The 17,061-nt window shown below is 44.5% G+C and overlaps 1 protein-coding gene across 1 annotated transcript in view; it reads left to right on the top strand.

Annotated features, from left to right (window-relative positions):
* PIGU (phosphatidylinositol glycan anchor biosynthesis class U) overlaps nt 1-16,098 on the top strand; it is a 51,321-nt gene extending 35,223 nt beyond the window's left edge. The window contains exons 10-12 of the mRNA XM_053250016.1: nt 86-210; nt 3,275-3,417; nt 14,400-16,098. Coding sequence (XP_053105991.1) covers nt 86-210; nt 3,275-3,417; nt 14,400-14,513 — 382 coding nt within the window. The 3' untranslated portion in view covers nt 14,514-16,098. The remainder of the gene's footprint in view (nt 1-85; nt 211-3,274; nt 3,418-14,399) is intronic.
* The last annotated feature ends 963 nt before the right edge of the window (nt 16,099-17,061 follow it).

The raw sequence follows: 17,061 nt of genomic DNA on the forward strand, positions 1-17,061 counted from the left end.
TATACAGACTGATAAAACATCAGCCTCTGACATTCCCACAACATGTACAATATCCATTTATTTACAGTCTTTGTTTCTTTTCTAGGGAGCACCCTATGTTCTTCATGTTTGTTCAACTTGCCATCATTTCCATCTTCAAGTCCTACCCAACTGTGGGAGACATTGCCCTCTACATGGCCTTTCTTCCACTCTGGAGCCACCTATATCAGTGTAAGTTCATTCAGATTGTCGTCCCCCACCCACCACCACCATGAGTTCTAGTTGTTCTCTATCCAGTCCCTTGCCAACAGGCATTGGCTAGCTTTCTGGGTTGATTTTGTTGCAAAGGTGCTTCCTTAGCATTCCTGTGATGGATATTTATGAGCATATTGATAATCTTCCCAATGTGTCAATGCTGCATGTGAGATTTTCAAGTCAAGCTTGTTGGCCTCTTCCAACATGTTTTGGCATAAGGAGCAGAGGTCGTAGGGTCTAGTACTTATATACCAGCATATACCTTGGAGGAGCTCTTTAGTGGTGTGCATGGAACTGGTGCCTGCTGGTTTGAAGGTGGTGGTGGGGATATATTTAAGGATGGGGGAGAGTGCTCTTACCCCTCCCACCGCATTTCCCCTACCGGTGTTGTCTTTTAAAACTGTCCAGTGGAGTGGCAGGAACATAGGAAGCTGCCATATACTGAGTCAGTCCATTAGTCTATTTAGCTCAGTATTGTCTTCACAGACTGGCAGTGGCTTCTCCAAGGTTGCAGGCAGGAGCCTCTCTCAGCCCCATCTTGGAGAAGCCAGGGAGGGAACTTGGAACCTTCTGCTCTTCCCAGAGCGGCTTCATCCCCTGAGGGGAATATCTTGCAGTGCTCACACTTCTAGTCTCCCATTCAGATGCAACCAGGGCAGACCCTGCTTAGCTAAGGGGACAAGTCATGCTTGCTACCACAAGACCAGCTCTCCTCTCCCTCCTGCCATCTTGGACCAGAAGTGCCCTGTGCACGTGAAATGCACATGTGGTGTGTGCACGTGCACAGGGCACTTCCGGCCACCTCTGATCCATGATGGCACCGGAGCAGCAAGGAGGTATGCTGCTGCCCTGCCAGACCATTTCAAAAGACAGCACTGGCGATGGAAATGCAGCAGGAGGGATAAGAGCACCCTCCCCCATCCTTAAAGATATCCCACCCCCACACACTTTCAAGCCGCCAGACATTTGAACCGGTTCAGAGGCCTGTAAAAGGGCCTCCGAACTGGTTCAGGCACATCCCTAGAGCTGTTGCCTAGGAGTCCGTTCATACACTCAGAGCAATGGTAAAAGACGATCACTTCAAATTAGACTGGAGTGTGTTCTTACTGAAGCTCGGAGCACAATCATTAAACTTCACTTCGGGTCTTCAGCTGTAACTCTTGCACTTTGCACTTGCTCTTGTTCTGTTTTTGGCTGTGTGTGGAGACGGAGACTCAGATGAAATCATACTTCTAGATGTCTTGAATCATGTTCACAAAGGCTAATGATCCAGCAGTGTAACACTGCAGAAAGCTTCCACTTGGCTTCTTGGAGTGACTTGCATGGGGACAGCTGTTGTAACTGGAACCAGCCAGCTAAGCCTTCCTACATTTTGGTTTCCATTAGCCCAATTTTAACACACTGGTCCTCAGTTTAGTTCACTCTTTATTTCAGCCTGGATATGCAAGGGCTTATGGCAGAGTTGGATATGGGAAATATATCGGCTTACATTACCAATTGTAGAACAGATAGAAACAAGTGATGCTGTATTTTCTTTTATGCCATAATTATGAGATTCTATAGCAAAATATTGCTAGAAATGAACTATAAATGTAGTCATCTGGCAGGCTACCATGAGCAAATGGAACACACACACAAATATCTATCTATCTATCTATCTATCTATCTATCTATCTATCTATCTATCTATCTATCTATCTATATAGAGGGAGAGAGAGAGAGAGAGAGAGAGAGAGAGAGAGTACTATGATAATTGCACTGAAACCACGGATGAGTTTAAAGAAAAAGCCCTTCCATAACTTCATCGCAACCTTCCTGATGTATGAGAGTGTTTTATGGTTTAAAATATATATATTTATAAACTTACAAAATTATATATTGTAATATTATATATAATATTTTGTAATATGTGCAATATTTTTATGGTTTATATTTTATCATTTACTATATGTAACATTTTGTGTATGGGAGTGAGCTGTAATATGTTTTATAGTTTTTGGTGGTAAAGTCAGAAATGGGAAACTTATCTGCTTACATTACAAATTATAACACAGGTAGTTTGTGAGATTTCATATCAAAATGTTGCTAAAATATGAACTATAAAATGTAGTTTGGATAACTGGCCTGCTATGAGAAAAGGGAATACACACTAGCAGTGACTGTATTGGCAGACTACTATAATAATCTCTTTGGAACCAAAGGGTGAGTTTTAAAAAGAAATCCTTTCCATAATTGATCACAGCAACCTGATTGATGTGTGGGAGTGAGCTGCAATATATTCCTTAGTAGATAAGTGTTAGTGGTTCCTGAGCAAAGAAGGGCATCAAGTCTTTGATGATTATATGGCAGAAATGAGTACTGGCTTCATCTTGGCGGGAGGGCAGTGACAATCTGAGCACTAGATGGCAAGGAGTGGGGAAGCACTTCTTCTAAAACAATCTATGGAAAACATCACTGAATGAAAGAAACTTTTGAATGTTCTGACAGAACACATCAATATGAAATGTTTTATTTTACTGGGTTTTGTTGTGTGTTTTGCATGCACATTCAAACACTGTGCTTCACCAGCAACAGATAATCATTATGCATTGTGTGGGCATAATCAGTGCTTCTGAAAAGGAACAGGGAAATGCCCTGAATAAAAAACGAAGAATGCTTAACATTTCATTACAGTTTAGGACAGGGAAATGTTGTCTAAAATTAGCTTTCCATTCAGTCCACCATCACCTCCCACCCGCCTTTATCAACCAGTTTTATCGCTAGTGCTCTTATATTTTGCACCTGCTTACATCCAAGAAGTAGAAGGCAGGGGCTATGAAGTGGGGAAATCAGCACAGAATAAACCTGTCAAAGCTCTCATCTCACACAGGAATTGCAGTTAATTACTGATTCTAACCAGAGGGATTTCTATAGCAGCTGTCTCTAGAACCACCCTCTAAATTAGTATCTGCCACCCCATTGTTGCTATTATGGTACAAAGCCAGAAACTCGTTAATAGACCAGTAACCTATTTTAATGTCGCCTCCACTTTTGGTTGCAGTCCTCCGGAACATCTTCATCCTCTCCTGCGTACTTATCGTCTGCTCCCTGCTCTTCCCAGTTTTATGGCATCTCTGGATTTATGCAGGAAGTGCCAACTCCAATTTTTACTACGCCATCACGCTGACGTTCAACGTAGGGCAGGTTAGTAAAACATGGCGGGTGGCTACGGGCTAAGCAAACTTTTTGATTCCTTGTGTGCATTGTGGAGCACAGAGACCTTTTGATTCCCTTTGTTCCACAATGCTGCACAGCGCAGAAAAAGCATCAGATTTGGTACTGGACAAAGTAGCAGCATTCTTGGAATCCCACTTATGCCTGCCAAAAGAGACTGGAAAGTATGAAAAGCAGGGGATAATGTCTGGTGAAATCTCCATACTCAGAGTGGGATCAGGAGGATTTCCACCAGGAAAGGGCAAAACTTGAATGCCCTACATAGAACTTTACACCCTCTCCAAGACTAGAAGAAACGGAATAAATTGCACAAAATAAGAAGCTATAGGCAACTGTACTTGTTTTGCATAAGTTATTTCAGTTGCAGAATCCAGCTTTTCTTAGTGCAGAATTTTTATTTTTGATATATTCTGTTTTCCCGCTTTTGAGCACAAAAATAGGAAAATAAAATATAGGGCTTTGTTCTTTGAATAGTATTCTACTGTTATCCTAAGAACCTAATCTGGAATTTGGCAAGTTAGAAAAAGAGCTAATGATTGGATTTTGGAGGCTTTGCCTGGCTTACATCAGTGTACAGTCTCCTTCCAGGTGATCCACCATTTAGTCCACTGTGGGAAAATGGCAGATTATTAGGCATGGGAGGCAGCATTGCAGCAGTCTTGCAGTGCTGCTGAGCAGCAAAGCTCTTTGTGTCAGGGTATGCTGTGTCCAGGGCCGTGAATCAAACGAGAGAACTGTATGGTCTGCAATATATGTGAAATGTACCCACAGAACAGGATGTAAAAACAACAGCACCCCAGTGACGATGCTGTTTTGATATCAAGTGAATACTGTTCTCCTATAAATGTCCATAAGATCTTCATTGGAACTTCAATGTTGCACACATTCAGAGTCATCAGCAACCTAGCTCCTTAGAGTTTGAGGAGCTAGGTTGCTGAAGACTCAGAATGAGTGTCGCATCATAGGAGGAGACCAATGGCCCCCATGAAGAAGACTGTACAAGACTGACGTTCCAATGAAGATCTTATGGACATGTATAGGAGAACATATGCACTCTTAAAAACACTTGAGAAAGGATCTCAAAACAGCGTCATCACCGGGGTGCTGTTGTCTTTACATCCAGTTCTGCGCATACATTTCACATCGATTATGGACTCTACCGTTCTCCTATTTGATTCATTGTTGTTTTGTGCATTTTATGTTCTGATTAGTATTCTTCCTCACATGATTTATTTATATTATCATGCTCAAATGATTTCAGTAGTTTCAATATAGTTTATATTTACATTCATTTCTTGTTCCTTCTTTTTGTTATCTTTATTGGATCTGCCAGATTTTGTTTTGTATTCCTCGTTTCAGATCCTTCACGCTATTTGTGGGGTGTGTGTGTGTGTGTGTAGGGCTGTCCCACGGGGGGAACAAGTGTAAACATGCACGGGGCCGTGGTCATGCCCATGATGAGGAGTATGGACATTCCACCTCTTTCGCTGTGTGTGTCTCTTTGTCAGGCTTTCCAAGCCTGGCTTGCAGCCAGTTCAGTAGATGGAGGGCTTGCAAGCCCTCCTTCTAGGATATCGGCTGCAAGCCAAGCTGGGATATTGTGATGCTGCCCGCCCGCCCGCCCCTTTTATCCATCTCACAGCTGGACCAGCCCCTCCTTCCTCGCCTGCTGCGTGCACCACTTGTCCCAGGCTTACCATCTAGGCAGGCTGTGCTGAGGTGTTAAAGGGCAGATCCGCCGCAGCTGCCAAGTGAGCACCCCCTCACCGGTCCATGCTGCTTCATGACTGGAAAGAAATGGGGGAAGCAACTGCTTCAGGGGAGGGGCTCAGCACAGGGCTCGGGGCAGCCACTCAGATTCGCCCTACAAAGGGACGGCACTGGCTGCATCACAGAACAGAATTTCATTTGCATCAAGTGGATTTTGCAGTGATGTGGAGGGTGGGGGCTGTGGACCAGACACCAGTTGTGCATCTCTGCTGTACATAAACTGGCTGAATGCAATGGAGGTGTCAGATAGCCTTTCTTTGTTCTCCTTACACCAGGGCTTGACAGTTCCCAGGCGCCAGCTCACCATGGCGCCTGGAAATTTAAGTGTGGTGCCTGAGCCAAGCACTGGACAGACATGACCAGCAGGAAGAGTGAACAAGCAAGGCAGGGGCAGATTGCCACCTCCTCTTCCTCCACCTGGTTGTGCCAATCCAACTCCTGCTTGAGCCAGATAGACACGACCAGGAGGAGGAGGAAGCAACCTGCCCCTGCCTTGCTTGTCCACTCCTCCTCCTGCTCACATCTGTCCTTCACCTGCCTGAGCCAGGCAGACATGACCTGGAAGAGAAATAAGCAAGCAAGGTGGTGAGCCTACACCCCCATGGAGCGGAGGGCAGTCCAAGCCCGAAATTGGGGGGCTGGCTTCTGTGTCCAAAGAGAATTTGCTGAGGCCTGCCTTACATTTAGTATTTCAGGTAATATCTATCTATTTATTTCTCCTAGGCATACCCATCGCTAATCCCAGATGTGGCAGCTCTCGCGAGAGAGCTGCAGATTAGCGACGGGGATGGGAGGAGAAGTGGTCATGCAGGGGAAGCGGCCGCCGCCAGGGCGGCCAATGGCCGGCCAAGGAGATGTGGCTGCTGGCTGCTGAGGAAAAGCAGTCTGGCCACCGCGGGAGAACATGCTGTGGGTGGCGGGGAGAACAAAATGGGGCTGGCGAGTGAGGGGGAGAATTGAAGATGGGGGAGGAGAGACAGGGAGAACTAGGGGTGCAGATGCTCTACACCAGGACCAGGTCAGCTAGTTCCACTTAACTTCAGTGGGCATATTGGCTTCTAGCCTAGATCCCCTGCGCGTTAATTGTGTATTGAATTACATGAAACAACTCTTCTCTCCAAATTTCAGCCTATTTCTGGCCCATGGTAACAAATTACATCCCTGCTTACTGCCACTCTCCTGTTATTTTCAAGATATTTTCTTGCAGAACAGTTTGATTGGGTCTTCTCCTGAAAGGAACTGGATGCTCCTTTCTAATATTAACAGTTACATAATAATTTTTGACAGGACTGGCATGTCCTGTAAAGGTAAATGCACAGGTAGTTATATAGGTATTCTGATCACTCTGGCCTCCTCCATGTTAATTTAATGTAATTGATTTGCTTGTTATTTGTATAAATGTGTCTGATGCTAATATTAATGAATGTGTGGGATGTATGTAATATTTCTTACTCTAGAATCACAAACTTGGACAAAAAATGATTGTTTCCCCCTAAGCAATAGACATAATGTCTATGATTTCAGAGTTTGTGTTTTTATTTTATATCATGATGTCTTTATTTTTAGCATATATCACCAGCTTATTTTCAAGTTTCCCTCCTTTCCCAAGAGTGCTAACAGCTTTGTTAACAATACGAATATACGACAAATATTTATATACTACTTTCAACAAATGATCCCAAAGCGGTTTACACAGATATAAATAAACAAAGTGGCTCCCTGTCCCCAAAGTGCTCACAATCTAAAAAAGAAACGCAAGATAGACCCCACCAACAGCCACTGGAGGGATGCTATGCCGGGGATGGATAGGGCCAGTTGCTCTCCCCCTGCTCAGTAAAGAGAATAACTACTTTTAAAAGTGCCTCTTTGCTCTGTTAGCTAGTAGGGGATAATGCAAAATAGTAATGTACTGAGAACCAAGAAGAGCCTGCAGGCTGGACAAAAGTGCCTTGTGAGTTGCATGTCCCCACATTTTGTTTGCAAGAGCCACAGTTACTTCTCTCCTGTTTCTTCACTACCTGCCCAGCCCTATGTATGTTTCTGCAAAAGCAAGCCCCACTGAGCAGAGTGGAGCATAGACTCATCATATGTTAGAGTTGGAAGGAGGTCCAGGCCTTGCTCAGTCCAGGGAACTGCTATCTCTGATAGCTGGCTGCCCAGCTTCTGTTTGAAAACCTCCAGTGGAGAATATCCCCCACTGCATGAGGCAGACTGTTCCACTGTTGAAGAGCTCGTACCATTAGGAAATGCTTCCTAAGGTCTGCACATTGGTACATTTAGTCCTGCCCTCAAGTGCAGCAGAGAACAAGTCTACTCCTCCTGCAGGATAGCCCTTCAGATCTAGGCTATCGTATCCCCTTTTAGTCTTCTGCTCTCTAGACTAACCATGCACAGCCCCCTCGACGGTTCTTGACATTACTTGCTTTCCTGGCCATTCGCCATCTTTGCCCTCTTCTGAACCTGGTCCAGTTTATCAGTATCAAAATGTGGGGCCCAGAATTGGATATATTATTCCAAGTGAGCTCTCACCAGCACAGAATAGAGTGGATCAATTACTTCTCGTAGTCTGGACATGATGTCTCTGTTAATGCAGTCTAAGTTTGCATAAGCCTTTTTTGCAGTTGCATTACATTGCTGGCTTGCATGCAACTTGCTCTCCACTCAGGCCCCAAGCCAGGTCTCCCCAATTGCCATGCTCTTGTGCATTTGGTTTTTCTTATCCAAATGCAGGAATTTTCATTTCTCTCTGTTGAACCTCATCTTGTTGGCTTTGGCCCACTATTCAAGCCTGTCCAGATTGAACTGAATCTTGATTCTGTTTTCTAAGGCATTAACAATCCCCCTCACCACCACACCGCCAGTTTTGGGTCATCTGCAAAAGTTATAAGCCTCCCCTCTACTCCCTCCTCTAAGCCATTTATGAAAATGTTGAACAGCACAGGGCCCAGGACAGCCGCTTGATACCTCCCTCCAGGATGACGTGGCGCCATTGGGGTGTGTGGGCGGGTGTGTTTCAGCCACTGAATCTGCCTGGACAGGTTTTACTTGCCAACAGTGATGTTGTGGAAGACTTTGTCCAGTGCTTTGCCCAAATCAAGATATACCGGCCAACGTGGTGTGCAGCCTCCCTTCAGTGGTAAGGGCCTGCTGGGGCTCTTGCACAACTTCAGAGACAGCCCTGATGGTGTCTCAACGGGACTGCCGTGGAAGGACTTTAAACTACTCCTGGGCAGCAATGCAGTGCTCCTTTTTTGTTGGAAAGGGGGTGGGGGGGAGAAGCAGTGAAAATTGTCCACTCCCCCACTGCTGCTGGGATGGGGTGTTTCCACTCTCTTGGCATCCCTGCCAGACCTCTTCCATTGTCCTAGCATTGCGGGCAATGTCAGCCATTTAAGATGGCTGGATGTTTTCTTACTATCTCTTTATCTTGTGGATATGTTTCCTGGCTGGGCCACATTTGCCTTGTGGAAGGAGACAGATGCAAAATAGTTGCCAAGCAGCTCTACCTTCTCTCGGCCACCTGCTGCAGCCCTTCATCGTGCCCAGCGCTTGCTTTCTACGGAATTCAAGAAGTTAGGGGAATTAGAACAATGGCATTGGCAGCATCTTGGTCATAGCAGGGAAATGATAGTGGCCAGCGTTCCCTCTAAGGCGTGTGCATGTGCGTGCGCTCACAATTTTAAAAAAATGTTCACTCCGTTAATTTTAGATCTTGCTCCGATTGAATCGGGAAGGCCCCACTCTGAATGCACATATGCACACATTGCCTTGATACTGCTGCTCAGGTCAAAACTCATTCCACACACAGATGAAAAAAAAGAGGGAATGCTGATTGTGTCCACTGCAGCACTGCATGAAATGTTGTGCCTCTCACAGAAGGAGGACACATCCAACCGCTGCACATCAGCATACAAGAAGGAGCACATCTGGGATTGTTTTGCTCAAGTTCATGGGTCACAGAGCATTGCTTATTGCCCTTTGTAGGTGGTGAGGTATGTTGCTTGTTTGCCTTCTCCTATGACTGCATATTGCCCTCCAGGTAGAAACCTGTTGTGTTGCGTTGTCAGCAGAAGAGGCTTCACCGTGTTTTCCCTGTATAGTTCCTTATCATTGCTTGTGTCAACACTGCTTGACCAGCAGGAAGCTAGAGCCAAAACAGACTGTTCTGTTCTGTGATCTTATGTCCCCTTTAGTGTTGCTGCAAGGTCTTCTTTCCCCCGTCTCTCTTTTCAGGGTTTTCCGTTCTCTCTTTCAAAACTTGGAGATTTGGCCCTTCACACCTGTGCCTTCGTCAGTCTTGGCATCCATTTGTGTCTTCAAAATAGCACTCTGAATGTCATCAGGGAGTCTGCTGCTTCCCAGCTTACTGTCATTCTTATCTGTTGCTTGTACATTTATTCCAAAATATGCAAAATGCAATACCTGTGAAAACAGAAATGGTGACTCCTCAATGAAAAAGCCAGAGTACCTTGTAGTGAATAAGTGCCTTTAAATCTGTATTATTTAATGGGAAATGGAGAGCTGGTCCTGTGGTAGCAAGCATGAATTGTTCTCTTTGCTAAGCAGGGTCCACCCTGCTTTCCATTTGAATAGGAGAATACATGTGAGGACTATAAGATGTTCCCCTTAGGGCAAGCCTACTCAACTTAGGCCCCCCAGCTGTTTTTGAACCATAATCCCCAGCCACACTGGCCAAAAGCCAGGGATTATGGGAACTGTAGGCCAACATCTGCAGGAGGGCTGAAATTGAGCGGTCCAGCCTTAGGGGTTGGGGGCTACTCTGGGATGAGCACCTGCATGCTTATATGCAGAAGGTTCCAAGTTCCTTCCCTGTCAACTCCAGATAGGGCTGGGAGAGAGTCCTGCCTGTATTCTTGGAGAAGCCACTGCCAGTCTGGTTAAACAGTACTGAGCTAGATGGATCAATGGTCTGACTCGTTAGAAATCATAGCAAAGCTTCCTGTGTTCCTATAGATGCAATCAGATGATGAATGTGTTGTCTATGTGCCACCCAGCAGTGAAATAAATGAAAAATTGACCTTGAGATGGTTGTGGCTGCAGAGTCATCTTCCATGAAACAGCAGCGGCCTGAGAGAGAGACCTCACTCTGATTGTCCTTTTAATCACAATATGTTCTTCAGATGGATATGCGCACAGCTAAGTGGCGAGAAACATTTCCATCTTGACAGATGGATGTTATTTTCCTGCCACATTTGTTTTAGTAATTTTAAAAACATGCTGGGAAGTGCTTGTTTCTGGGCTAATTTCCCCAGCCCCTAGATCTCTTTGGCCGAGAGTCTCAAAAGAAGTTTCTGCCCTCAGAAAGTGTCCTCCTTCAAAAGTGGACTTTTCCTATTAGATGAGGTGTGGTAGAAATTGCCCATCTAGGGAAAGTGCTGTCTACTATCGCTCTGGTGTTGCTCTGCATATCTGGATATTGAGTCTTGTTGACTCAGCAAGCTACCATCAACACATTTTGGGTTTCTTTATTTACATCTCTTTTTCTTTATCTTTCTGGTTTTACCAATTCAAACATTCTGTATGGTGTAGATCTCAGTAATAGCCCCATAGGCCCAAATGCTCAAGTAACATGACTGGTCTGGTTTGAAGAGTAGTGGGTATTGGGTAGGGTGGAAATAGCCCATGGCTAGAAAGAGTGAAGGGTTCCCAAAGAGGCACCCAATGTATAATCTCCTAAGCAATCTCACAAGAAGCGAAGAATCTTTGTGGTAAAACCCAGAGGAGGAGTTTTCAGCAGAAACTCCCAAGACCTTGTGTATTTGGAGATGATCCAATCTCCCAAGTAAGATTTTCAGCATCACCTTGGTTTCTTGATTCACATAAGATTTGACAGGTACATGATATTTTTCTTATATGAGGCCAATTGCAGGAACAAGTGGGATTTAAGATGGGGAGATGGTGCATGGGAAAGGGTTAAAAAAGACCCCAAAGCAAACCTTCCCCCACACTGTGGCTGCAAGCTGAATTGGGGCCCTCCTATGGCTGCTTTGAACTAAAGAAAAATGTCAGGAGATGTGATCACGGATCTCCCACATCACATTTAGTTTGTTCATAGAGAATCCTTGTGTGGAAGTAGATATAAGCCTAGTTCTCATGAACAATAGATAACCTGGCAAACCTGTATCTTGACTGGACCACTTCAGACAGTTGAAGGGATGTGCATCTAGATGATATTATATCTACATGTTCCTTAAGGGATCAAATGTATCTGATTCAGTTATTTGAATGTTTAAAAATCAAAGTAAAACCATTGAGAGTTTGGTGGATTTCTGCTGATAGTTACACCAAGATAGAATGGTATTAACATTATTTCCGATAGAGATCAATCAAGGCTTCATAAACGGCATTGGGGGAGGGGCCATAGCTCAGTGGTAGCGCATACACTTTTCATGCAGAAAGTTGCAGATTCAGTCCCTGGAATCTTCAGATATGGCTGGGAAAGACCCTTGTCTAAAATCTTGGGAGACCAATGTTTTGACTCCGTACAAGGCAGTGCCCTCTGTTCTTATGTACTCCTTTCACCATTGCTGCTGCTGTCAGTCTGAGTTTGTGGTAGTATTATCAGGTGTTTTTTAAAGAGACAAAAGACACGTCTCTTGTCTCTAAAGATCATTATTTTCATCACTATTTATTTATTTTTCAAATTTGTATACCGTCTTAAACTTACATCTTTGGGCGATTTTCAACAACATAAAACAGATGAAAATAACAACCTTAAAACAATTTAAAACCACAGTCCAGTTAAAAAGCTTGGGTGAAAAAACAAGTCTTTAAAGGCTTTTAAAAAGTTGTCAGATGGGGAGGCTCTTATTTCAACAGGGAGCACATTCCAGTGTCTCGGGACAGCAATAGAGAAGGCCCATCCCTGCATAGCCACCAGACGAGCCTGTGGCAACTGCAGACAAACCTCTCCAGACTGTTTTAATGGGCGGTGGGACCCATAGCAAAGAAGATTGTTCTCTTAAATACCCAGGGCCTAGGCTGCTTAGGGCGTTATAGGTTATAACCAGCACCTTGTATTTTGCCCAGAGACTTATTGGGAGCCAGTGTAGCTCTTTTAGTATAGGAGTCATATTGTCTCTCTGAGCTGACCCAGAGACCAACCTGACTGCTGCATTCTGTACAAACTGCACTTTCTGGACTATGTACAAAGGCAGCCCCACATAGAGCACATTGCAGTAGACAAGTTGGGAGGTTACCAGCAGTTGCACCACTGTTCTGAGGTTGTTTATCTCCAGAAACGGATGCAGCTGGCATATCAGCCGAAGCGGATAAAAAGCACCTCTGGCCACCGCTTCAACCTGGGACAGTTCTTTATACTGACGTCAACAGTTCAATATACTTCTTTAACTCCTGAAGTATCAGTTTACCAACCAGTTTTAGCTGCAAAATGGTGGTGGTTCTCCTCCTTCTCCTTTTGCCAGCTGACCAGTGTTTATGTGGGTTGTTGGTTTTCTGCCCTTGGGTGCAGCCACTTCCATGTGGTGTGGCTTTTTGGATATTAATTATAAGAAGAAGAACTGGGTCAAGTGCAAAGCCAAAACCCTCAGGCTCTGATGCAACGCACTGGAAGCCATTAAATTATTTGCTGCTCTGTTGGAGAAATATAAGGTGCCTCTGCTCTGCGTGAAATAAATGTGGACACACACACACACACACACACAGTGCCTGTCCCCTTCCCCCTGCAAGAGTACTGCACTGGTTCAGCCATCAGGCTTCCTTTGCTGGGTGTGCACAGTGGCTGTTAACTATGGCAAAAAAGATTAGTGAAAAGGAACAGAAGAAAATAAGCACTATATGTAATTTTAGAAGCTGTTGGCTGTGCACATATATAGACTGTACTCAGGCCCTGTCGCCTCACAAAATGAGAGCTTAGAAATGTTTTTAATCCCTTCCCCCTCCCCACCCCACACACACTTGCCACACTATATGCAAGTGGCTTATGGTGATGCTACTCTGCGCATCACCGAGTGCTATCAACAAAGGAAAGTGAGCGGCATTCATTCAGAAGAGGTTGGCTCTTGTGTGGCTGTTTATGGTGCTTTTGAAACCACTCACCTTCCTAAGCAAGCAGGACATCTGTGACTTGGCCTGCCAGCTGGCTGTAAACGGGGCAGATTTTGTAGTAGTTTTGCTTCAAAACGAAGGGCACACAGAGAACAAGGGAACCAGTCCCTGGGCTTCAGATCAGACCCCGACTCTGCTGCCCTGTAATGCTAACATGGGCCCTTTGGTGCCTATCATGATGTGGTCTGCCTTGGGCTTGTTGTTGTTTTGCCCCATTTCCCCCCTCCCTATGGGCCATAGAGCCACCTAATAGTGCAGCGGGGAAGCAACTTGTCTAGGGAGCCAGAGGCTGTCAGTTTGAATCCCCGCTGGTATGTTTTCCAGACTGTGGGAAACTCCTATATTGGGCAACAGTGATATAGGAAGGCGGTGCTGAAAGGCATCCTCTCATACTGCACGGGAGGCGGCAATGGTAAACCCCTCCTGTATTCTATCAAGAAAACCACATGGCTCTGTGGTTGCCAGGAGTTGACACTGACTCAACGGCACAATCTTTCCTTTCTTTATAGGCCATAGAGATTACTAGGGGGTGGGGGGGGCACACATTTTTCTGTATTGTTCACACTCAATTTTAAGAATGCTTACCTTTCTTGAGGCAGTTCAGTGAAGTCATGTGGGTCTTGGCTCTACTTGGGGAACTCCAAGAGTTGTTGATATGGGTATAGAGCTCTGTGGTAGTGTGTGTGTGCCTTGCATGCAGGAGGTCCCAGGTTCAATTCCTGCCATCTCCAGGTAGGGCTGGCAGAGATCCCTGCCCCAAACCATAGGCTATTGCCATTGTGGCTGGGGATGATGGGAGTTGTAGTCCAGCAACATCTGGAGACCCAAATTTTGAGAACCTCTGGCTTAATGGCTTTATCATCACTATGTTCACGGTGATATTCTCACTTAGAAAGCCCTGGCTGTTTTGTTTGTGGCAATAGCAGTGCAGTAAACAGAAATCAGAGACTTCAGCAATGTTTGGCAATTTCAGATCATATACTCCAAATTATAATACGCAGCAATCTCTTGAAACTCATTATCTGCAAGTGTAGCCATTTTGTTTTGAAGAAACTGGTGTCACTCTTGCTTGTCTTTTCTCTTTTCTCCTGCAGATCTTGCTCATCTCGGATTATTTCTATGCCTTCCTGCAGAGGGAGTACTACCTCACTCATGGACTCTACTTAAGCAGAAAAGACAGGACAGAGCCCATGCTGGTTCTCAAATAATCCTAGTAATCTGCTGTCACTTAGAGAACAGACTTCTGCAAGGAACAGACCATGCTTGGGATGGATGGGTGGGTGTAACTTTTGGGAAGATAACTTTTTGCATATGGGGGAGAGAGCTGTGCATTTGTCTGGCATAAGTCAATAATACTGGAATAAGGTTTGCGCATAAGAACGGATTGAGAAGTCTGGCTCTGTGGCCCTTGGCCTCTTTTGAAGCTTTGTCTGCCAACCATATTTTGCTGTGATCAAAATATGTTCCATCAACTATCAGTTCTGGGCAATTCATCATGAATTGGTGGAAAGTATCTGAACTGAACCCAAGGCTGTGTCTTGTACCCAGGGAGAGACAAGGCCATAGATATTTATTATACTTTCCGGAGAAACTATTGGAAATACCTTTCCCTTTCTGGAAAGGAGTCACTTTGATATGCATCTGTTTGATTCCTCTTGCTTCTCTGGTTCAGTGGCTTGATTTGATTGGTCCACCTGCCTGATATGCATGGATCCTTGGCCACTTGGAAGACAGGCAGTGACTCTCCTACGCTTGGACACTCTTTCTCCTCATGCAGACACTGGAAATCAGGAGGCCTTGAGTGTACTACAGTTTGTGCTTGAGACGAATGGTTGATTTGAACTAAATGGAACTGCTGACAGCTGAGAGACATGGAAAGTTAAGTTCCCAAGCCTGTCCATACAAGCAACAGAAGATCAATGCAAAGAGCCTCCATATGGATGGGACGTTCTCACTTTTCTTTAAGGGAATATAATGTCCAACCCTGCGGAAGTGTGATTGGTGTCATTCAGAAAAGAAAGGAAAACCACAGCACCATAAGGACCCACAAGATGGATGTGGACCAGATTGGCCTGTGTAATCAGTGCATCTTTTTCATTTTGTAGGGAAATTTTATCAGACATTACATGTCATGCACATCTTCTTTATTTTGCAGGCATGGTATGTTTCCTCAAAACTGTGGGATTTGTGTGGGGGGAAGGCCAGAAAGCACGAAAGGTCTAGCTTCTCCCCAAATGGGAGCATCATCAGTGGTGTTGGGGCCCTATAGCAATTTTTCCATTGCAAACGTGTTACTCTCTCAGCAGGAGAAACATTTAAATGCGGAGGACTGTTTTATAAAAAGTGGCTATGCAAAAATGGCTGCCCTATCCTGCCCACTTCACTTCCACTGCAGGGTGTTCAGTCATAGCTCCTCTCTTCAGTAAACCAGACACACTTTTTGGTGATTGCTACGCTTTTTAACTTTTCTGACCCAACACAGCTACAGCCGCCTCTTTCCCTGATTTTTTAATTTTAGCGACAGGGCAGTTCTCTCTCACAGGGAAGCCAAGCAGGACCTAGCCAAACTCCCATGGCCTAGAAGACTTCATGAGACTCAGCTACTTTTATCTGCCAACAGAAGAGATTAAACTTGGACCCATTGCACTGACAATTAAATGTGTCGTCTCCCCATTTTCATATTTGCAAAAGCCACTCTTCAGGGCACAGTCTCAGTTCTCCTATAATGTGTTTCTTATTAAGCAGTCACGTTCAAAAGGGATTTAATAAAAATAAACATCTTGCCTTATTGCACTACAGTTATCATATTCAGTACTGGGTGGTTTTAACCTAAGAGCTTCTGGCAATGCATAATAACCCTGCCTTGAAGAATTGTATAAAGGAGGCTATACTTGAGACTGGATTTGAAGGGCTATCAGAGCCAGGCCTCCTCAGCTGAGGTTTGAGTGTGTATGTGTTTGAGCAAGTGTTCTCAAGCTTATGATATTATTATTATTTTATTATTTTATTTTATTTTATTATTTTATTATTACATATATATCCACACTTCCTCCAAGGAGCCCAGAGCGGTGTACTACATACTTAAGTTTCTCTTTCTAGTGAAGTCTTGAGACCTTTGACCTAAGGGTTTTGTTGGCTAAAAGCCAGCATGGTGTAGTGGTTAGAGTGCTGGACTAGGACTGGGGAGACCCAAGTTCAAATCCCCATTTAGGCATGATACTTGCTGGGTGACCCTGGGCCAGTCACTTCTCTCTCAGCCTAACCTACATCACAGGGTTGTTGTGAAAGAGAAAGTTAAGTATGTAGTACACCGCTCTGGGCTCCTTGGAGGAAGAGCGGGCTATAAATGTAAAAATAATTAATAATAATAATAATTTACTTTCATTCTAAAGTTTAATTGGCGTCTCCATTATATATGCATGGTATGATGTGTGAGAACCATACTATATGTGATAGTAGACTTCTCAAGATACCAGAAAGTGACGACTAAAATAAAATAAAATAAAATAAATCCTAGAGCTGCGGGAGGCCAAAAGACCCTTCATCTCCCTGCCCTGAAACAAACCACCTGTTCATTAGTGTCCCACAAAGCTTAGACTGAACAGAAGGCAGCATGGACTTAGGGAAGATAACTTCAGAAAGAATACCTCTCAATTATGGTGGGGTGGGGGGAAATTGGCAGAGACTTTTACAAAAATATACCAGGACTAATGTTTTGGACAGTGTGCAAGAACAAAGACAAGCTAGTACCTTCTA

The sequence above is a fragment of the Hemicordylus capensis genome, chromosome 4 (genome assembly GCF_027244095.1).
Source record: "Hemicordylus capensis ecotype Gifberg chromosome 4, rHemCap1.1.pri, whole genome shotgun sequence".
NCBI lineage: Eukaryota > Metazoa > Chordata > Lepidosauria > Squamata > Cordylidae > Hemicordylus > Hemicordylus capensis.